This window comes from Nycticebus coucang, chromosome 3 (assembly GCF_027406575.1).
Source record: "Nycticebus coucang isolate mNycCou1 chromosome 3, mNycCou1.pri, whole genome shotgun sequence".
Lineage (NCBI taxonomy): Eukaryota > Metazoa > Chordata > Mammalia > Primates > Lorisidae > Nycticebus > Nycticebus coucang.
The window spans coordinates 9,106,814-9,129,542 of NC_069782.1; the positions used below are offsets into that span (position 1 = coordinate 9,106,814).

Consider the following 22,729-nt stretch of genomic DNA (forward strand, 5'->3'; position numbering starts at 1 on the left):
TTTGTTTTTTTAATTTGAGCCATAAAGTTATTTCCTTCCCTTGTTTCTTTCCTCTTTTCCTTTCTTTCCCTTTTTTCTTTCCGCCTTTCCTCTTCCCTTTCTTGCTTTTTCTTCTCATTTTTAAGCTCATTTGAGTTGGGTTTTGTCCTTTGTAGCCAAGAGTCCTGATAATACCCATAATGATTATTCAGGAAACAGTGCCAAGAATGACTAGATTATTCTCTCTGTGTGACCCTCTCACCTTGGTCCAGCATCTCAGCCATAGCTCCCCTGCTGGTCCCCCCACTCATGACCCTCCCATGTGGCCTGTCTTTAGGTCCCTGACGCCTCAAGCTACACAGCCAGAACACAGAAGAGAACACACCACCCAGGAGAAGCCCCAGCTTGACACCTGCCCCACTGGGAAAGGAACAGCAGAGACACACAGAGACATTCTTAAATATGCTTCTGGGTTTTTATTCAAAACAACATTGGTGGTGGCTGCCACTTGGCTTCTCTACACCCAGGCCATCAGAGCCAGCAGGTACCAGTGCCATCAGCAACTAGGGGGGAAGTTCATTCACACCATAGAAACTGTACAGCGACTGGGGTGCTTTAGTCACAGCGGCGGGGCCAGGCTGAGGGCTTCCTGGAGGAGGTGGCCTCTGCCTCTTCCCAGGCCTCAGCTCAGCCCAGGCTCTGACAGCAACACTGATTATTGCACAAAGACAAAGAGAGTATGTGTATCTGGGCTAAAGAGCAGCTTCTAAGACCCCAAGCCCTTATACAACACAGCAAAGGGGGCTGGAAGTGGCCCTGGAAACAGAAGGCCCCAGAGGGAGGAAGTAGGGGGAAACTGGTAGACAGGCTGATACCGTGTGGGTGCTGTGTCCTCCTGTACAGGGCTGCCTGGTGCAGAAGGCAGGATGGAGAAGCGGAAGTGGGTTTGGCCAGGGGAGGCCATGACCTCATTCTGGTTTCGGGTCCCTCTGTGCAGATAGACGGCTTAAGGTGTCTGGAACCTAGGTCCCTACTGTCCCCACAGCCAGGCCCATGTGGGTTAGGGTAAGTTTGTGCTTTTCTGATAAACAGGCATGGGCCTGAGGCAGGAAGGGCCCTTCACCCAACCCTTTCCATTTCAGCTTGTCCTGGCTAGAAAGTCACAGCCTCCCTATCAGTTCCCTGTCCCTCTGGCCCACAGACACAAGGCCAAGTGCCTGGGATCAGCATTTGGGCCCCCCTGAGAATAAGCCCACTTCCTTTAACTCCCTCAAGTGAAGCTTCTCTACCTCCTCACCTGGCTATTCCTATCTTCGAAGGAAGGCATCTGGCCCACATTTGCCCCTTTACCTAGGATGCCCCAACCCACATGCTGACTTGCACAAACGTGTCTGCCTTCCCTTCAAGGGTGATGCTCCAGCCAAGGAGGCACCAGACAGACCTGTTCCTTCCCCTCTTCCCCAGATAAGTTCCTCTACCCTGATAAAACAATCAATCAACGTGGAAAAAGGGAGGCAGGGCCAAGGCTCTCTGGAGCAGGTGCACTGCCCCCAAGGGGGAGTCCCAGGGAACTCCTCATCCTGGAAGGAGGGAGCACACCCTGACCCTCCTGGGCCAGCCCTGAGCCAGAGCTTAGTGGAGTGGCATCACACCTCTAGGATGAGGAGGGGTGCTCAGAGGGGCTCAGGAGCCAGTCTGGGCCTGCCTGCCACGCTGGCCCACCAACACCATGCCACCAGAGGCTGGGCCTGCCTGGACCCTCTAAATCTACACACCGTTGAAACATTGGGGTTGCTTTTCCATAGCTCAGGCACTGAGCTGCTATCCTCCACGGTACCCCAGCGTCTTTGTTGCCAGGGCCCTGTGGGAGCACAGCTGGCCTCAGTTTCCTCACCAGTAAAGTAGGCATGACAATTCTTCCCTGCCCCTGATGCCCTCAGCTCTGAGGGGAAGGCCTGTGCACCAAGGCCTATGCACCAACCACTGCTCCCAGTGCCCAGGCCCCCAGGGTCCCCGCCAGCCAGGGGGACAACAGAGCCCCTTTAAGTGGCCTACCCTCCAGTCCAGCCTAGACTCAGACCAAGTTATTTCAAGTCAGGTTTTGGAAACAGGGATAAAATCCCCTGGGCAGGGCCCTGCTGAAGTCCTCAGAGATCTTTGTCAAGGCAAAGGGGCCTCAGCAACTGCACAGCATTTCCGAAACTCAGGCTAGTTCTGTCATATCTATGGATCATCGCTACCAACATGTTCCCCAATCTTTAAAGTGACATTAAAGAAAAAGTCCGCTTACTTTTTAAAACAGCCTTGACCTAAACAATATTTCTCTGAAATTAAAGATTCAATGTATTATTTTTTTCTATAAGTACTAAAATAAATGTGTAACTGACCAAATGAAACACACCTATCTGGAACCTGTTTGGGAGGCTGGAGACTCATAGTCAGGCAGACCGTAGTCAGAGGGTGTGGTCTCCAGGTGATCCAACTGGGGGTCAGGGAAATGGGGCAGGGACAGGGCTGCTCTCAAGGCCCAGGCAGGTTCCCTGACCCCTGCCTAGAATTCCGCCACACCTACTGGACCCTAAACTCCTCTGGGGTAAGGGCAGAGCTGGCCAGGACTGGGGCAGCATAACCACAGCTCGGGGCCCACGCTGGAGGTATAGGCAGCAGGAATCACACAAGTGACTGCCTGGGCAGGGGAGCCAGCGTAGACCAGGAGAGTACCTTCAATTTGTCAAGCACACTGTGCCTGCTCAATCCCTTTCACCTTTTCTCTCTCCTGCTGCCCCTCTTCCTGCCCTTGGCCTTCCTGGGGCAGAGCCAGGGCCAGGATCATACCTGGAGCCAGAGTCCCCTGCCCTGCCTGTAGCTATTCTCCACCCTCACCCTCTGCCCTAAGAAAACACGACTACTCACCCCTGATTTTTCTAAAGAAAGACATCTAACTGATTGACTAAAGGAGTTCGTGTGCTGTGGGGTGTCTACAAAAGGCTTCACAACAACAAGACTGTCAGGAATGACAAGACAGACACCCTGAATGGAGGGGCGATGCGGGATCTTAGCAGCGTTTCTTCTTTAAAGAGAGAGAGAAAAAAAATAAAAAATAAAAAATAATGCACCCTGAACTGCACCTCTCCTCTGGGCCTGCCTCCAGGCTACTCTCAACCCCGGGAAAACACCAAAACCACAGCTCTGCCAATTCCCGGCAGGACCATGTGCCTAGAGACAAAACCCCTGTCCAGGCCACCGCCCACACTCCCCAAATTTAGCACTTTCTGGAAGTCATAAGCTCTCGGTAAAAAAAATAAATATATATATATATGTCTGTCTATGTATATATATATCTGCATATATATGTGTGTATATGCACTGCAAGGGCCACGCTGGGCCACGGCTGGGCCACGGCTGAGCATCCGCTAACCCAGACCCTGGGCGATGCTGCCATCTCAGCGGCCTGTGCCGGGCTGGCCCCTGCGCCATTCCCAGGTGTGGACAAAGTATTGCTGTCTGCTCCCTGGCTCCTGAGGTAAAAGAAGGTGAGACGGGCGGCGGGGGCTCGGGCCACGGCGCGGCCCCGGGGGCCCCTCATCTCTTCCTCTTGCTCGCCGCGTCTCCCGGCTCCAGCGCCCCAGGGGGCGGCTGCGGCTCCGGTCCCGAGGGACGCAGGCCCGAGCCCGGAGGGTCCTTGCTGCGGTCCGCGGCCCACGACGGGCTCCGGGCCAGGCCGCGGGGCTGGGCGGCGGGTGCACGCGTGCGGCCGGGGCCGGTGGCCAGGCTGCTGGTGCTGCTGAACTTCCTGGAGGGCGTGAGGCCAGGGGCCGGCGGCGGGGGCGGCGGGCAGAAGAGGGAGGTGAGCGAGAGGCTGCTGAGGGTCTCCGAGTGCTCGCTGCCCGCGCCCCCGCCGCCCGCGCCGCCGCGGCCCTCCTCGTCCGAGGGGTCCATGGAGTCGTGGTGGGTGCAGCCCGGGCTGGTGGAGCCCCCGCTGCTGTGGCTGCGCTGATGCGCCCGCAGCCCGCGCAGGCTGAACAGGCCGCGGCCCCGCAGGCTGAGGCGGCGGCGGGCCGCCGGGGAGAGGCCGGCCCGGGGCCCCATGGCAGGCGCGGGCGGCCCCAGGGTGCGCCGGGGACTGTCGCTGAGGGTCAGGCTGTCCTCCAGCGTGGTCTGCAGGCTGCCTGCAGAGCTGCTGGGGCTGGCGTCCAGCGAAGTGTCACTCCCAGTGGCCTTCGGGGAAGCAGGAGAGGATCCCGTGTCCCGAGCCTAACCCAGTGACCGGGATGCTACACTTCCCAGCACATGCATAAATACACCCACCCAGGAGGAGCTCTTTTCAGAACACAGCTTCTCCTCTGCACCATGTCAACTCTCCTGGCACTCACCCGTGACCCGGCTCCCCTGCCCCCCCACCCCCGCACCCCTCCTCCCCTCACCCCCCCCCAGGGGACAATGGCCTCATCCTTCTCACACCCAAGTCAGACCCCAGCTCTGCCAGTCACAGCTCCCTGAGAGCAAGAGCCTCAGCCCTGCAGCCCCCTCCACCTCTTGTCCCACCCACCCCACCAGCTCCCCTGCTGCCACCCACCCAGCCCCACGCCCCTGGCGGTTCCTACTGGCTTCCTTGCCACCAAACCGTCAGCACCCCAAGGCCCCTCCCTGGGTGAGGACCTCCCTAGCATGCACCACTGTGGAGTGGACTACACTTTCCAGGCGTTGATTTTAGTTCACCCCTCTCCCCCCGCACCCCTGCCACATACACTTGTCAGCCCAGGAGGCAAGAGTTTGTGTCCTGCTGCTGCAGGACAGACAGTCACTGAATTAATAAATGATCACAAGAGGCACCCTGGAGTTGGTAGGTCTGCTCTGTGCTCCAGGCCCTCTGTGTGCCTGGTGATGTAAGGGCTCTGGTCCCAGCCAACTCTGCACAGGGACCCAGTGGGCCGAGACTCCCCCAGCTAGGCCTGCCCTCTAGTCCATCTCTAGTAATCAAGCCCCTGCCCACACCCACCCAAAGCACCCAAGGTGCCCTCCCAGCACCCCCATCACTCTGTGAAGCCCTCCCCATACACCCTTCCCCTCCCCTCAAGCTAGAGCCCACAGACCTTCCTCAGCCCCCACCTTCTAGGGACACTCTGCTGTCCCCTGGTGCCCCAGAATCTGGCTCTGCCCATTGAATTCACCTCCAGTCTCAGCATCTCCCCCAATGCCCCTGAACAGTCATGGGGTCATGTCCCTGTGCCTCTGGCCACCCCTTCTCCCCACTGGTCTTCACAAGCCAGGCTCAAATGTCCCTGCAGGACAGCTCTCTGGAGCCTGGAGGTGCCCATACCTGCCGGAGCAGGGTGCAGTTGACGCTTGGCGACCGCAGGGATGCCCAGGAGCCCTGGAGGGCGATCTTGGGGAGGCTCTCAGCACTAGTGCCCTTCTCCTGCCCTTTCTGGCTAGCGGACACAGCAGGGTGGAAGAACTCGGGCGGCATGGGCAGGAGCGGGCTGGAGGCATCCGGGGAGAAGGGTCTTGGGGGCAGTGCTGGAGAGAGAGGAGATGGAACTGGGGGAGGGTCTCAGGCTGGCAGGTGGGCCCCTGGAGGTTGTGCTGAGCACCTGTCTCACTGGACGGGCAGGGAGAGGCCACCTGACAAACTCACCAGGAGACCGTGCATACATCCCCCTCTCTAAGCCTTGGTTTCCCCATTGTGAATACAAGAGAAATACTGAGCAAACAGTGTGATTCCTGGGAGCACAAGCACTGGGCAAAATAGCTCTTGGAGCCAGGCAGGGCTAGGCTCAAGCCCTGACCCCTCAGTCTCTTCCTCTGTAAAAGGGGCCAAGATGCCTACCTCGAGGAAGTAAGCAGAAGAAACGGCTGCAGAGCTCCCAGCCCAGCACTGGGCACACAGTGGATGCTCACAACAATTAGCCACCCTTGGTGGCGCCTGTGGCTCAGTGAGTAGGGCGCCGGCCCCATATACCTAGGGTGGCTGGTTTTTACCCAGCCTTGGCAAAAAAGAAAAAAAAAGGAATTGGCCACCCCTCAGGTCCTGACATACCCACAGGGACTAGCCAGGCAAGGTGAGGTGTGTCTGCCCTGGGGCTGGCCCTGCACTGGATGGGCAGGATGGCCTGCTCTGCAGAGACTGTGAAAGGCAAGTGCAGGGTGCAGGCACTCGGGAAGCTGGAGGCAGGTCCTGGATGTGTCTCTGAACACAGTCCCCTCAGCGCCTTGCAGGATGGGATAAAGGAATTTGGGAAGGTGTAAATATATGCCCCAGATGGCTGGAGAGCCTGAATGTTCTCAGGCAGGATTCCTATTTTATACCATCTTATTATTTAAGGAAAATGTAAATAAATGGTTAACTAAAGAGTATGAGATTTCATTCAGTCAACATGGCTCTGAGCTCTGACTTTTGGTTCAGGAACTTTGGAGTCTCAGCATTTTAACTATCATGTCCAGCTGAGAGGTCACTGGCTTTAGGGAGGGTCCTTGAAAAAGTCATCCCACCCCCACCTCCTGGGAGGCACCCGATGAACGGATCCTAGAAGGGTACATGGGGTGCGCCCAGGGTCTTGGGGGACCCTCTCTGGTAGGCTACTCATCTCTCTGACACCCCACGCCCAGCCAGTGCTGTGAAACCAGATTCCTATCACCTTCGAAAAGGACTTCAGGCAGAGGTGAGCCAAAATTGTGGACAGGACAGCTCAGTCCCCTGTCCTCCTGCCCAGCTATGGGCCCAAATCATAAACAGGATGCTGGGGGTATAAGTGTTAGGACTTTTTTTAAAAGGGCTATTGAAGACATTAGGTTTTCTGATGTTCAATGGCAATTTGTATGAAGACTTATGGGATAAACACCTCTCAGACTGAGCTCTAGAAAAACACCTCAATGATCTGGCAGCAATCCTTTGGCAGTGTGTGTGTCTATTTCCCTTTTCACCATAGCTGCTAGGAAGCTCAGAATGAAGGCTCCCTTTGCTGAAGGCTCTCTTATAATTATTTCATCTCTTTGTATTATTTGGATCTTGATCATTCATCATTGTTTTATTGCCCAAGAGTCTGTCTCTTATTATTAGGTATTCATCTCGTTTTTTTCTGGTCTAAATATAATGGTCTGGGCAAAAATACTAAGAAAAAAATTCAACCACCTCCCTGTGAAGCAGATACCCAAGATTAGGGAGTGCTGTGGGGAGCGGATGGGGCTCCCACCCCTCACCTTGACTACTCTCATGTTTCAGCCAGGACCGGACAGGGTTGAATGGGATTGCTTCCATCTCACACAGGAAGTTCTCTGGACCTGACGAAATGGCCGTAGCGGACAAGGGGAAGAAGCATTCGCCCAGGTCCCCCACACACATGGGCTCAGGCAGGTCCAGCTCACCCTGCAGGGAAAAGGAGGTAGGAGGGGGCAGGATGGGGGAAGGGGCACAGCCACCTGTACGCCCTGCTCCACAGCCCCACACTCAGGCTACCCTCACCACAGGGATGAACTGCCGCTTGCCTCCTCCACCTGCCAACAATCACTACTTTCCAAAACCCAGGTGAAACGGCCCCACCTCCAGACCTTGACCTAGCACACAAGCTAGTCAAGGTTGGCAAAGTCATCAAAAAACAGGCTGAGCAGTGCTGGGAGCTTCCCTGGGAGCATGACCTTGGGTGGATCCCTTCCCTTTGCGGAGTCTATTTCCACATCCATAAATGAAGAGAGTAACCCCTCCTTCCTAGCCATTGCAGTGGGGTCTTACATGACAGGCACCCGGCCCTGGCATTCCTCAGCCCTGTAGCCCAAGGAGACCCCTGCCCAGCAAATTCCTCAACACCTGCCTTAATCCCCCTCCAAGGCGGATGGACTCAAACTACTCCAACTTCTTCTGACCTGCTGGGTCCAGCACAAGACATGGCCTTAATTAAGGGGTGCAGGTAACTGCAGTGTCAACTTTCAGGGAGGGGCAGAGAAGCCAGGGAGGAGAAGGGAAGATCCTCCCCCAACAAGCTCTCCCCGAGCTGATGGAGGACAGCAGAGGTGCCAAGCCCAGGCTGCCTAGGGATAAAGGCTCCCTTCCAGCAGAACCACTGAGTTCCCACTTCATCCAAGGTCTCACCCTCCTCCTATCCACAGCTGCCACTTACACTCCCTACTCCCACCTCTAGCCGGGCAGGAATGCCTTGGCCTTGGGGTTACAGCCCAGGGAGAGACCTCTTCCTGATTCTCTAAAACCAACATAGGGGTCCTCCTCCGGGTGGTAGAGGCTGGGGCCAGCCCCAGGGATGCAGTCCCTGTTCTGTCCTTCCTGGCTTTGTGATATGGGCAAGTCCTCTCACTTCTCAGGACCTCCATTTCCTCCTACATGAAGTGTGTCAAATCATCCATAATGCACTGAACTGTGGGCAGACAAACCACTGGTGTGGATACAGCACCTGGCACACAGTAGGTACTTGTGCCTCACACAACTCCCCCCACTGAGGTTGGCCTGCCAGGACAACCCCACTGAATGAATAAAAAATAGCCAGAGCAACAAGCAGTAGTCGAGGCCACTGGATGCCATGGTTATAGGCCTGGGCAAGCCTGTTGTGTGATCTCAAATAAGTCACTCCACTTCTCTCAGCCCTCTTGCCCTCCTCTGACCAACAAAAGATGAAGGCCCGGAACACAGCTAGTAGTAATTAGCTACTAATTACTGAGCTGTGAAGAAGTGGAGTCCTGGCTGGGGGCAGAAGACAGGCCACAGAGATGCACCTGTCTGCCCAGGAGCCCACCATGGTCACTCACCTTGCTGTCTTTGTGGCCAGAAGGGCATACTGTGGGGTCTTCGAGACTCAGGTCATCACCCAGCAGGATGGACGAAGACCTGTCTGAGTTCAAGGAGAAGGCCTCTGTCTCAGCCAGCTGTACCTACAGGGAGAGATGGTGGCCTCGGGTTAATCCTGGAGCCAGGGCAGGGCAGACCTGGATCCCAGAGCGCTCAGCCACAGTCCTAACCCTCTGAAAAGACGCAGAACCACGGTCAAAGAGGCCCAGAGGCCTGCGGGGCATGGATGGTGGTGTCTACCCCATGCAAGGGGCCCAGCCTGTATGACACCTGATGGTGACGGAAGCCAGGCCCATCGTGCAGCTCAGCTATGCACTCCCCTGCTTTCTGCCTGTCAAGGCTGGGCTGGGGCTGACTCCTTGGTCACGTATGGACACCTGCACAGCATGTTAGAGGCAGGGGAAAGTGCAGGACCAAAGACCCTAGAAAACGTGCAGCCACCACAGGGCAGGAGACTGAGCCCACACTGCTAGGAGTGGGGAAGCCTCCTGAGTCTGCACCAGTGGTGAGGCCCTGAGTGGGAGGGGGGGAGGTAAACCCTGTGCTCGAGGCCTGGGCAGGGCATCAGAGCTTGACACTAGGATGATGGCCATAGGCTCAGAGGCCTCTTCAGGGCATAGAGAGGGCATGCTGCACTGGAGACACCTCACAGGGCTTCCTGCCTGGCAGCAGCAGTGCACGAGGAGGCCACTGCCCTTCCTGAGCGCCACTGTGCATGGACATGGGGCTGGGGCTCACCCCGCTCTGCAGCCGGCCACACCACAGGCCTGCATCTGGCCTAGCCTCAGGGAGCTGGTCTGCCATGGCCACGGGGCCAGCATGTGGCCGAGCTGGCCCAGGTTGGTCTTAGTGGCCCAGAGCCAGCCTCTTCCCTCAAGTCGGTCCCCACCAGGCCCTTCCTGGGCTATGTCACCTCTTGCTGGTCATGGTGGCACTTCCCGTGGCCGGCGGGTGAGGCATAGTGGTGAAAGACGGAGCCAGACAGATTATCAATGATGGTCAGCTCTCCCTCCAGTGAGTCCTTGATGATTAAAGAGACGCTGTCCAGCCACAGGGTCTCCTAGGCGGACGGGGACGGGGTGGGGACAGTCGGGATTATCGGCTGGGTCCCGGGACTGCGGGGCGAGTGAGGCACAGCTGCCCTCCCTGTTCTCTGCACCCCTGGCTTGGGACCAACACCCTTCTGTGAAGCGGAGCAAGGGAGGCCAGAATCTCTGTCTAAGGCCTCCGGCCCAGCTGCCCTCCCAGCCCTGCGGCAGTACCCACCCTCTGGCGACCCCTGCACCTCTCCGGCCCCTGCCCACCTGGGCTGGAGAGTAGCAGCGCCGGCACAAGCGACCCTCAGCATCGCCCCCGCTGCCTGCCCCTCCTGGCCCATGGCTGGGGATCCCAGGAGAACTGGTGGGCAGCCGAGGGCCAGGGCCCAGGCTGTGGGCCATCTCCAGCTCAATCTCAGCATCCATCTCGGCATCCTCCTGCGCCTCCTTATTGCTGTCGTCCAGGTGTTTCATGAGCACAGCCACCACCACGTTGATGAGCACGAACTGGGCTGTGAGCACGAAGCTGACGAAGTACAGCGGCGACACAAACTGCAGGCTGCTCAGGCAACTGCGCTCATCATGGGTGCAGTCCCGCAGTGTGTCCTGTGCCCGGCAGGGAGGGCCGTGAGGAGCCGGCCCCCACCGCCGCCTCACCTCCACTGGACAGAGGAGGCAGCAAAGGCTGCCAGAGGGAGGAGGCCAGCCCACGGCCACCAGTGCCAAGATGCAAACCCCCACCATGGCCCTTGACTGCCCCAGCCCACTCTGGCTGTGGGGGCATCTGTCTGCCTCAGCCAAGTCCCGGACAGCCCAGTGCCCTCTCCTCCCTTACTATGGCTCACTGCATCCTGCTGAGCTGAGCATCCGGGGCTTCCTTCAGAGGCCCCTGGGCTAGGCTGGGCAAGGGGGCAGGTTCCCTTCTTGGCTAGGCTGCCTGGACCAGAGCCCTCCCTGTCCTTGCTTTCTGGTTTTTATGCCAGCTCAACCTCCAGCCCCACAGAGTCAAAGATGCTTCCACCACCCTCCTGCTGCTGCCTCAGTGAGGGGCCTGCCTTTCTCTGCTCCCCTGCTTCCCCATTCTGAAGACCCATTGTTGGGGGCCATTCCCAGCAAGATGCTACCACCTCCACCCCCAAGAGCCTCCAACAGAGGCCTCACCTTTGCCCACTGTGAGCCCTCTCTGCCCAGCCCAGCCCATGTCGTGGGCTGGAGACAGGCCACCTCTGCTGGGGGACTTGGTCAGTGCAGCATATGCCTGAGGGCCTGGCCCTGGCCTGCAGACCTGCCTGGCACCAAAGCCCCTCTGGGCCTGGCCAGGGTCGTTTTCCCCAGAATCTGAGCACTGATCCCACGGCAACATTGATGGGACCCAACAACGGTGGACCTCTCTGAGCCCTGCACACCCCTCCCATGTACAATAGGGCGCTGGGTGGGTAGGGACCCACCCGATTACTTCCTCCCTGGCCCTCCCACAGGTACCTTCATGATCCCATTCCAGTTGTCACCAGTGGAGACCTGGAAGAGTGTGAGGAAGGCCATGCCAAAGTTCTCAAAGGTGGCGTGCCGGCTCATGCCCTCACATGGGTTCTCATCATTGCAGACTGAAAGGGGAGGGGAGGTCAGCCCTGCCCCGTGGGCGCAGCCTGCCTACATGCTCACCCTGAGCTGATACCTCCAGCCTCATCTCAGAATCCCCCCGCAGCCCTCAGAGGTGCACGGGGGACTGTGCCAGCCAACAGAGAGAGAAATTGAGGCTCAGTGAAGTGGCACACAGCTGGGGCTCAGACTCAGAGTCTGGCTCTCCTCCCCACCCAAGAATCAGTGTCTGAGAGGGAGGATATGGGGCAAGGGCCAGGCCTCCAGGAAACCTGGCTTTCTGGAGCTGACCTTGCAGGGCTGAGCTCAGCATAGGCTGTGTTGCCCTCTGCCCTCACCCTGGCCTCTCTGTGTAGGAGTGGCCCTGGCATCAGGGCAGGGGAAGGCAGGTTGCCTAGGAGACTAGACAACTAGGGGTTCCAGCCAGGGACCCAGCACCCGGGCCTGTTGGTGTGTACATGGACATGGCTGTCAGCTTCCTAGAGTTCCTACCCACACCAAGACTGGGGCTGTCAGCTGAGGGCAACCCACCCACAGGCCCAGCTGGAGGGGCATCTCCCCAGTACAAAGACCCAGGTGTGACAGGATGAGGGGGTCAAGGCCATCCAGCCCTGCTGCACCCCCAGAGAGCCACTCACCCAGCTTCCCAAAGAGCTCCACACCCAGGGCGGCGTAGATGAAGAAGAGCAGCATGAAGAGGAGGCCCAGGTTGCCCACCTGTGGGGAGTGCAGGTGAAGTGGGGTGGGGCCTAGGGAGTGCAGAGGTGAGGGGCATGGGTGGGGGCTGCCGGGCCTGGGGAGGATGCAGGTGGGGCCAATAGGCTCAGGGAGGGCACCAAGCCTGGGGACAGCAGGGGCATGGCCCAGGCTCCAAACACAAGGCCAGCCTGAGGGTCGGACAGCTGTAACATGTCATCAGACTATGTGTCAATGTCTGCCACCCCCACAGAACTAGAGGCAGGTGAGGTCCAACACAGGGCTCAGAATAACCGCAAAACGCATGTGAAATCTTTATTATGAGCCATCTTGTTCAAGCACTTATTCACTTATTTCTCACAATAATCTATGAACTATCTTTTATCCTCATTCCTCGGATGAAGAAAGACAGACTGAGAGGTGATGTCACTTGCTCAGAGTCACACAGCTAGTGAATGGTAGGATAGGGATTCAAACCCGGTAGACTGCCTCTAGGGGCCATGCACACAATCTCTCCTATACACCTTGCATAGTTAGTAAGGTTCCATGGATGAACGGAAAGAGGGAGAGAAGAAACACCTCCTCCATGAAGCTTACTCGGATTACTCCAGGCAGCCCAGGACGCAAACTGACAGTGCAGTGCAAATATAACTGGTACATCCCTATCACTGTCCTCTGCTGGTCTGGGAAGTGCTCAGGAGTGGGGACACAAGTGGCTGAAGTGGGATTTGCCTCTTCAGGCCAGCACGGGGCTTGGCCATGGAGAATAGTGAACATAAGAATCACGCAGGCCTGTGGGTGCCAGAAGCCTCCTGCAGACCCAGCCACCCCTGTCCCACAGTTCCCACAGGAGAAAACGTCCCAATTTCAAACCTAGTTCAAACCTATCCATCCACCAGAGGCCGCCTTTAACTCACATTCTTGCCCTAGAAATGGAATATCTCCTAGAGCCCTACGAAGGCCTGTGTGAACAGAATCAGGTGACATTCGCATTAATTGAGGAAAAGTAAACCCCGTTAATCATAGGCTCATGTTTCTTTGCTCCAGCCGTTCTGCACTGATAGTGTCTAATTAAATGATGTTCCATTCATCAATGCAGCAAGCGCTTACTGAGAGCCTGCAAGGCAAACTGTGAGGCCCTGATGGCTGAGATGGGCCTGGCGTGGTTGAAGTCCTCATAGTTCAGCCTCTCACCCTGCACAGGCGCTGGGCTGGTAGCGTTTCCTGTCAGTCCCCTCTGCAGCACCACAGAGACTGTAGGGCTCACAGCCTTCTCCTCGGCTCTTCAGCTGTCAGCCTCTCCTTCCAATTTGTTCTCCCAACCGCAGAGCAACCTTCTAAAAGGCAGCTCTGGTTTAGGCCTCCCTTGTCCAGAACACTCCTGTGGGACCCGTTGCCACAGGATAAAGCCCGAGTTTGTTATTCTGGCACTGAAGAGCCTGCTGTACCTGGTCCCAAGAACCCCTTCCATCCTGATCTTCCAGCCCTGGCTCCAGACACACAGAAATTGGACCCGGTAGTGTCTGTGAACATTCTGTTCCCTCTGTAGGTAAGACCCTCTATCTTTGCCTGTTACATGCCTCCTCTGAACTTCTCAAAGCCCAGTTCATGGGTCACCTCCCCGAGAAGCCTTCCCTGATGTCTCCTCCTTTGCACAGGGCAGAGCCTGGTGGGAAGAGGCTAAAGTTTCATTTTTATAGCACTTTTCATAGGACTGGGGGAATGTCCAATGTCCATATGACAACACAGGTGTCAGCTAATAGGTGTAAGCCCCATTCCATGGCCACGTGGTACTTGGCATGTGCTTCTCTTAGAGTGCTTATGATAGTTTAATTACCATCATGTGTCTCCTAGTTGAGGGAACCTCCTAAACATTCCCATGAGCCCTGCACCAGCCCAACCTTGGCCTGGAGAGCCAGGATAGGAAGCTCAGGGAGAGTAGGGAGAGAGACAAGGGAGGGGCAAGGAAGCCAGAAGGCTGGAGCACTCTCCCACCAGCCCCGTCCTTACCCAACTCTGTGGTAGTTCCCATGAATCATACCCTGCTAAGTGCTTTGTAAGCTTTAACTATTTGAAATCTCCTAACAGCCTCTGAAATAAGCACTTGAAAGAGCAATGCTTCATCATCATCCCCATTTCACAGGCAAGAAAACTGAAGCATGAGAAGTTAAGTCACATGCCCAGGGCCCAGGCACAATGGCCCAAGTCTGGGCTCCAACCTTCAACCCACTTCCTGTCTGCATAGACCCCAGACCAGCATCATCCCCATCTCCCATGTGACAAAGCCCTCAGAAGGAATTTAGTGTTAGGAAAAACCACATCTTTGAATAAATGCCCTTGCTTTCCATACTGACCTGACAAGAGCTATGCTGCTTTCCCTTTGTAACTAGGCTGCTGGGAAGCTCACAGGAAACTCAAGAACAAAATTCACTGGTGTCCTTAGCCCAATCCCTGAAAGAATTAGCTCTGCTTTTTCCTTCCCTGGGATGTTTATCTTTTATTCTTTTTTTTTTTTTGGTGCTCTCTCTGTGTCCTTTATTTTAAGATGCCTAAATAAAAGAATGTGCATGAGGCTCACTTCAGAGTAGAGGCCACCCTGAAGGGAGGCCTCAAGCAGCCAAGACAGCAGGATAGGGAGGGACTAGGATCCAAGAATTCCCAGGAGGATGAAAAATGTACCCTCTGTGGCTGTGAGCCTATATCCCCTGTTGACCAGTGGGTATGGGATGAGGGACTTCTCTACCTTCTCAAGGGTCCCCACCCTGGTGTCAGAACCTCTCCATCCACACTGCCACCTCCTTCTGCCAAGCCCCCCCACCCCTGGAAGTTAAGCTCAAAATTCCCCTGCTCTAGGCTGCCTCCCTTGATTTCCCCAGCGAGTGTCTGGTGCCTCCTTTCTCTCTGGAGCACACTGGAGACCCCTCCCCACACTACCCCAAGGCATCTGTCTCCTGGCCAGCTTAGGGGCTCCCAAGGGCATCAGGCGGATCCTCAGTGCCCAAGCAGAGCTGGATACAGAGTGGGCATTGGCAACTTCTTGGTGAAGCCAGAAGAAAGAGGCAAGAGGGGCCTTTCCACCTCTCACAGCCCCTGGCTCAAACTGCTTTGCCAGAGATGGCATCTGCACCAGCTCTGGGCAGCTCTAAGAAGGGGTGTCAGGATCTGCAGTCCCAGGGCCCAGAATGCCACCCATGACACCTAGGTAGGGTTGACACTGGACACGGTGGCTCTTACCTGGGGCAAAGCCTGCACCACCGTGTCCAGCAGGGCCCGCATCCCTGTGGCCATCTTCAATAGCTTCAGCACTGTGGGAGAGACCAAGTACCAGTGCACTCAGCCGAGAGCCAGTGGGGCATATGTGCACATGTGTCACATATGTAAATTTGGGAGAAGAGGGAAAACACGGAGGAATGTGCAAGCAGAGGCCAGCTATCAGATCCATGCTATGAGAATGTGGGTACAGCTCCAGGTTGAGTGGGGTATGCGCAAAAACACATGGACATAGGTGTGGATGTCAGTGCTAATATGTCCAAGTCTATGAGAATGAGGGCACTCACATGGGCATGGATGACACCACCTGTGTGGGTGTGTCACAGACTCCAAATGCCCGATGCAAGTGGCCACATCTCTTCCCTTCCCGTCTGGCTAAGAGGATTCTAGTGTTATTTTCTGAGTTTCTGCAAACCCTTCCTCACCTGGGAACCCAGGGAGACCTGGAGCACTAAAGGAGGAGGTTTTTTTAAAAATGTAGGAATAGCCTTGAGGGGAATGAGAGGCTCTGAGAGAAGAAAGGGGATTTCAAAATAAATAAATAAATAAAATAATAAATAAATAAGTAAAAAAAAGAAAGGGGATTTCCAGAAGTGCTGACGACCATGTGTCCCCATCACTGAGTTTGAGTAAAACCAGCAAGTTGTTTTCCCTTATCACACTCTGAGATGGGCCTGCACAGGTCATGGTGTTAGAAGGAAGTAGGAGTGTGTGCTGTGCAGAGCTGTCTGGGAGTGAGGACAGTTGAGTGTGCCAGGAAAGACAATGTGCACATGGAGGGCCAACTATGCCCAAGCATTCCTGCCCCTGCCTCTTTCCATCCACTCATGTGCCCTGTCCCAGGCAAGGGGGAGTCCCATCCCACCCCTGGCTGCCCCGTTCCCCACCCACCCCTGGCCCTCACCCCTGGCAATGCGCAAAACCCGCATGATGCGGATGATGGTGGGGTTGATGGGCAGGGCTGCATTGATCTCGATCTCTTCCAGCGTGATGCCCATGACTGACAGAAGAACAATGGCCAGGTCCAGCTGGTTCCACCTGCTCAGCCAGGCACAAGAAGACAGTAGTGGGTATCGGGAAGAGGAAACATCTGGTTCAGACACACCTTAGTTGTTCTTCACCCTCCTATTGTGGCCTGTTGGAGTTGTTCTTCACCCTCCTATTGTGGCCTCTCCCTTCCTGCCCCTCCAAATGCCATGGGGTCTGGCCCCCTCTCTGTCCTCATGGCCATTGCTCCCTCAAGCAAGGGACTGACAGAGCTAAATAAACATCTCTGGCATTCTGCAGGGGATCAGGCATGAGCTGTGGCTTCTAGGTCTAAATCTTGAGCTAGTTGTTCCATCTGTGTAGGCCTGGGCAAGTCCATCAACCTCTCTGAGCCTCACTTGTTCCCTCTGAAAACAAGAATTAGCATGAGACAGGCCTTGTTCTGAGTATGGGGGACCCACAAAGTTGAACCAAAAAGGACCTGGTAGAATGCTCTACACCCATAATATAAGACCATACCACTTCCTATTCAGGGTTATAGGCAGCACGTGCGGGCCCCTGGCATCATTGCCCAGATGCTTACTGGTTTATCTCCTTCCACTGCTCCAGGAAGAAGTCTGGAGAGGTCAGGACTGCTTCCCTATCCTGCAGAACACCCTATGCTGCCCTAGCCTAGCCCAGCCACTCACCGGTCCTTAAAGAAGCGCCTCAGACCAAATGCCACCAGCTTCAGCACAGCCTCCAGCACAAAGACAGTGGTGAACATATAGTTGCAGTACTTGAGGGCTGTCTCCAGGGACTATTGGGAGAGGGAGTAAAGAGAAATATGATCCAGGATTCATGACCTGCCCTCTAATCTTACTGTAGTCAGAAAGTCTCTGCCTTTTAAGGACAATATTTAGCCCATTTATATTTAATGCAATGACTTATATACTGTTTTTATTTCTTCCATCTTACTTAATGGGTATTATTTATTTCACATTGTTGTTCCTTCTGTTTCATTTTTATTATTTCTGCTGGTATGGTCCATTTGTTCCTCTCTGGAGTCAGTATGGAGTAGTGATTAAGTGCTCCTTACACAGACTGTCTAGATTTGAATGCTGGCTTAGTATTTATTCCTTATTCAGTGTGAAACCTTGGGCAAGTTGCTTGCTCTCAGAAAGGTGCTATGAAAATTAAGTGAGCTAATAGTTCAGTGCTGGGCACAGAATAAATACTTGGTAAATGTGAGCTATTATTATTCCATTTCTTCATGTCAATTTGTAAAAGCTATAATTACTGTTCCAGTCTTCCAATGGGTACCCTCCCTTTCCCTACACTCATAATATTCCTTTCCTATCACATGAATGTAGCTGCAGCTGGGAATTGGTCACCCCCTTCCGCCCCAGTGTTTTGCCTGAAATGATCCTGCCACCTGGAATACCCTTCCCCCAGGCTCCACATGACCAGGAAGTAACAGAAACTATGTGAATGCAAATCTATATTTCAGTCTTGGTTCCACTACCTACAACTGAGTAATTTAGGCATCATATTTAACCCCTTTGAGCCTCAGACTCTTCATCTATAAAATCTAGAAAAGCCACACACCCCCAATAGGGTTGCTGTGGGGATTAAAAGGTTCATATACATAGTGTACCTTGCAAAGAGTCAGCATTTAACACACTACTACAGTCATTGTTAACCATGCTCAAAGTTGGGTCCAACGTTACCTCCCCCACCCAACAGGAATGAATCACACTTCCCTCTGAACTCTCTCTTTCAGGCATCTGTCTCACCAGGCCCCAATCTTCCTGAGGTCAGCATTATACTGTGCCTTCTCCTCCTGTAGTGCCCAGCACAGGGCCCAGCATGCGGAGATGCTCAGATCCTGCTGTTAGTTAACCCCTGCCCCACTCTCCCAGTGTGACATTGGGCTAGCAATGAGGCTAGCAAGCAGACGAGGGCTCACCGTAGGCTGGTTGTAGTGCTCCAGGGACATGGTGACCACATTGAGGCAGATGATGAAGGTGATGAAGATGTCCAGGTAGTGGCTGGTGCACATGGAGTGGATGAGTAGCCGGGTGGGACAATAGGTGGCATAGTAGGGCAGACGCTGAGCCTCTGCATAGGGAGTTGGGGGGATGGCACAGACCAGAAGGGTTGGGGCCAAGTGAAAGAGAAAAGAGCACAAAGGAGGTAGAGGCAGAGGAAAGGAAGGAAGCAAGGGGGAAAGATGTCAGTCCACCCTGGCCCTTGGAATCAGTATTAAGTCTCTTCCACCTAGCCAGGTCACCATGAAGGAACCAGCACTGCATGAGGGAGACAGAAAGAGGGCAGGACATTGGTGTCCCCATCTTCCCCCAATGAGCCCAGGGCAGGGCTCCAGATCTGCTATGGGAAGAAGGCCTCCTACAGCCTAGGTCTGAGCATCTAGGCTCTGCCTTTGCCCCCTGCCTAGACTGAATCCCTGAAGCCTCACTCAGGTGGTCATGGTGTCACCCACCGGACTCCAAGTGGACACTGATGGGGCCCTGGGAGGAGGGGCTGGGTCAGGGCACAGGAACTGCATTTTCTGTTTCCTTCCTGTTTCAAAGGCCCAACAGGCTGGGGTCTGGCCCAGTCCCAGCCCCTCAGTAGAGACCAGCAGCAACAGGCAGGGGACCTAGAGCCAGCAGGGGACCCCAGACCCCCACAGGCACCCACTCACTGCGGCGTTTCTTCTCCAGGCGCCGCAGCCGCTTCTCCTCCCGCCGCCGTGCCTCCTCAGCCTCCTGGTGTTGCCGGCACTTGTGGAAGTTCTCCACCACCACACCCACAAACATGTTGAGGACAAAGAAGCTGACGATGAGCAGGAAGGAGATGAAGTATAGCAGCATCCAGGGGTTGTGGTTGGTCACCGGCTACAGGGGGACCAGATGGGTCTGAGGAGGCTGATCAGGCACTGCAGGGCCACAGGCAGGTGCCCGCTTTGCTGACACCCATGAAATGGAATACACACAGCCTCCAAGGTGGCCATGAGTCTGGATGAGGGAGCAGGTAGGAAGTGCAGCAAGGAGAGTCCCCTTTCCTTCCTTACTCAGCTGCTGCTTCCTGGACACACATTTATCTGTCTTCTTCTTCAGTTTCACCTATCCATTCACTCACCCATGCATGCATCTATGCATCCTTCTATCCATCTACCCACCCATCCATCCGACTATCTGTCCATCCATCCATTCATCCGTCCATCCATCCATTCACACATCCATCCATTTACCCATCCATCCATCCACTTATTTATTCATCTATCCAACCATCCATCTACCCACTCATCTATCCACCCATCCAGAAACAAGGCAGAAAACAAGCCAACAACGGGAGAGCACAGCCCTAGTGGAGCCCATGTGCTCAGACAAGAAGTCTAGGAAGATGCCTCCAAGTATTCTCATTCCCCCTAAACCCTCAGCCCCACCTCCAGTTCCAGAGTCTTACTAAGTGGGACTCATGAGGCCAAGAGCCAGAGGTCTATTATGGGCCTGGGGTTACCCACAGCCTGACTCCTCCCCAGTGGGTCTGTCCCTGGTCTACCCTCAGTCTGGGCACAGCCAACCCTGGTCAGCCACGTGTCTAGCCTAAAATCCTTGGCTAGCTCCAAAGAGGATCTCTGCTCCAAGCAGGTCTTGAGAGCCCAGGCTAAGTATGCCTCCTGCCCCTCTTACCTCTTTCTCCTCTCCAAATCCATCCCCCCACCTGCACTGTGACAAGCAAACCCCATAGGCAAGGGATACCACTCCCTTGCTGTAAGCCCTTTGCTGGTTGTCTCTTCCCTCTGTATAAACTCTTGCCCCTGCCATGGCACTCACAGGGTCTTGTGATCCATCCAGTCCTACTTGCTTCCTCCTGCTACCTCTGACAACTCTCACTCTCACAAACCCCTGAACACCTCACTCTCTGGCTTCACTGCACCTGTTCTCCCTCTGCCAGCTGGCTCAGCCCCTCTCTTTCTTCTGCACTCAGTTCTCCACCCACCAGGCCAGGATCTGAGGGGTGGAAAGACATCATGAGTCTCACTGGCCTCAGTTTCAGAAGACTGCCCCCCACCAAGACAGCACACCCCTCCCCCAGTCCAGGCCTGGCCTGGCCCCAACCACACCTACCTGCTGATCCACAGCGACAGCGTCCAGACCATTGTACATGATATTCACCCAGCCGTCCTTGGATGCCAGGACAAAGAGAGACATCAAAGCCTGGTAGAAACAGGGAGGGAGAGTGCAGGGGTGAGGAGTGAAGGCAGCTCAGGCCACACCCACCCCTCCACAACTCTCCATTTTCTGCCTCTAGGAGGCAAAGAAACAAAGAGGCCTCCCCTAGGTGGCAAAGCTCTGCCCTCATCCAACAGATCATTTTTAAAGACCCACTACTATGTGCCTGCCATGTCCTATACAGTTGGCTGGACCCACAGTCCTGCATTCCGATCTCAGCTCTGAAATTAACTAGCCGTGTAGTCTTGGCCAAGAAAATTTGTAAGTTCCTGCTGCCTCTACCCATAGAATGGAGCTAATGAGTACCCACCAGCCAGGTCTGCCGGGAGAGCCCTGAGACTAAACTGGAAGGTTCCTTCCACCATCACTTGCCCTAGCACCTGAACATAGAATCTCACAAGATAGGAGTCAGGAGGCCTGGGGTGCAGCCCAAGCCTCTGGCACTCCCTGGCTGTGTGATTTGGGGCAAGCTCCTCAATATCTCTGGGCCCATTGCTATCAAATGGCAGTCACTACTACTACTGGTATGTGAAAGTTTAAAATGGAGATGGTCCCCAGGAGAGAGACAGCCAAGGCTCCTATGCAGATGACAGCCCGGCATCCTTTGTGTCCCTTCAAAGGGGCCACAGCTGGTCCTGCAGCCCTCAGCACAGAGCACTGGTGCTCACAAAGGTTTTCTGAACTGAACTTGGGTGTGGCCAACGGTGCCATCCTTGCAGAGAACAGACGTTAGTAGTCAGTGAGATCCCAGAGTCCCAGACCACCAGAGGCTGTCCCCTCCCTGAGCAGAGGTGGTCATACCCCATCTGTTCTCCCGCCACCTTGGGCCAGGAATCAGAGGAGTTCTGGGCCAGGTTTCTGGCCCTGCTCTGGCCCCTCCTTCCCATCCTTTCTCTTTCCTTTCCAGGTGGGAATTGTGCTGAGAGTGTCTGGAAGGGCTCAGACCTGGGAGTAGGCAGGGTAACCCCCGACCCTGCCTCCTGTACCCACAGCCCTGGATTCTGATCCAGCTCTGAAATTAACTAGCTGTGTGGTCTTGGACAAGAAAATTCACAAGCTCTTGCCCCCTCCACCCATAGATTGGAGCTAATGAGTACACGGGGACATGGGGAAGCCCTCCTGCTAGGGAGGTACATGAGTCCTCTATATTTCAAGGACCTGCCATCACTGTTCCCACTGACAGATAGACACTGAAACACAGAGAAGGTGTGGAACCTGCCTCAGGGTGCACAGCTGGTAAGTGGCCCTCTGTGTAGTGAAAGCCGTGGACCCTGCTGTTACCCTTTGATGGCTTTGGGTGCTGAGAACACCCTACTGATGGTTCCGGATGAGCCCATCCAGTGCAAAGCGTACCCAGAATGGAAAAGGGCTGGCACTGGGGCAGAGCCCACAGGTGATGGGGTGAGGAACAGGCTTACAAGAACCCTCACAGGTTCCCCTCAGCCTCCTGTGACTTCATTTCCCTACTGTGAGTTGTTAAAAACCTGAAGAAACACTGCTCCTGGAGGTGTGGGGTGGTGAAGGTAGTGACCATGGCCTGGTTTCTGACACCCTTCCTCTGGCCACTCACTGCCCTGGAGAGCTACATGGTTCCCTTCCCTGAAGGTACTGAGGGTGGAGCTTCAGGGGATCTCCCCACCTGAGGCTACCTCTGGGAGGCAGAAGAAGAGGGGTACAGGGGTCTAGATCCTGCTTCCTCTCTGTGTGACCTTGGGCAAGGCACACCTCTGTCTGGACACACCTAGCCACTTGATTGGGCCCTTGAGAAACAGGAGCAGTTCTAGGGACATGAGGGAGGCTCTCACCTGCAGCACTGGGTCAAGCCTGGCAGGCCCCCAGGAGAGGAAGACCCAGGGCAAAGCAGAACGCAGGCAAGGGCCTGCCTGCCAGCTGGAGCAGAGAACAGAGGGTGGGTGATGCGAGAAAGAGCCCACCCTAGGACGGGGACTTGATACACTTGGCCTCCACCATGGCCTGCCTGATGGGCTGCAAAATCCCCATTTCACAGATGGGGAAAGTGAGGCTCAGAGAGGTCACATCTATAGGAAGAGGCAGAGGTGGAATTCATACCCACATCTGGTTGACTCAAACTCTTGTCAGGGTTGCCTGAGAGGAGGGTGGAGACCAGGGACCAATGTTCACTGAAG

The 22,729-nt window shown here is 55.3% G+C and overlaps 1 protein-coding gene across 3 annotated transcripts in view; it reads right to left on the minus strand.

The window, feature by feature from the left end:
• Positions 1 to 453: 453 nt before the first annotated feature.
• Positions 454 to 22,729, minus strand: part of CACNA1I (calcium voltage-gated channel subunit alpha1 I) — a 121,425-nt gene continuing 99,149 nt past the window's right edge. For all 3 annotated transcript variants that reach the window (XM_053584966.1, XM_053584968.1, XM_053584967.1), the window contains 14 exons: positions 20,478 to 20,567; positions 19,049 to 19,241; positions 18,311 to 18,462; positions 17,052 to 17,161; positions 16,280 to 16,413; positions 15,340 to 15,410; positions 12,048 to 12,126; positions 11,293 to 11,414; positions 10,078 to 10,416; positions 9,687 to 9,833; positions 8,734 to 8,856; positions 7,180 to 7,345; positions 5,300 to 5,499; positions 454 to 4,197 (listed from right to left, as the gene is read on the minus strand). In XM_053584966.1, coding sequence (XP_053440941.1) covers positions 3,562 to 4,197; positions 5,300 to 5,499; positions 7,180 to 7,345; positions 8,734 to 8,856; positions 9,687 to 9,833; positions 10,078 to 10,416; positions 11,293 to 11,414; positions 12,048 to 12,126; positions 15,340 to 15,410; positions 16,280 to 16,413; positions 17,052 to 17,161; positions 18,311 to 18,462; positions 19,049 to 19,241; positions 20,478 to 20,567 — 2,562 coding nt within the window. In that variant the 3' untranslated portion in view covers positions 454 to 3,561. The remainder of the gene's footprint in view (positions 4,198 to 5,299; positions 5,500 to 7,179; positions 7,346 to 8,733; positions 8,857 to 9,686; positions 9,834 to 10,077; positions 10,417 to 11,292; positions 11,415 to 12,047; positions 12,127 to 15,339; positions 15,411 to 16,279; positions 16,414 to 17,051; positions 17,162 to 18,310; positions 18,463 to 19,048; positions 19,242 to 20,477; positions 20,568 to 22,729) is intronic.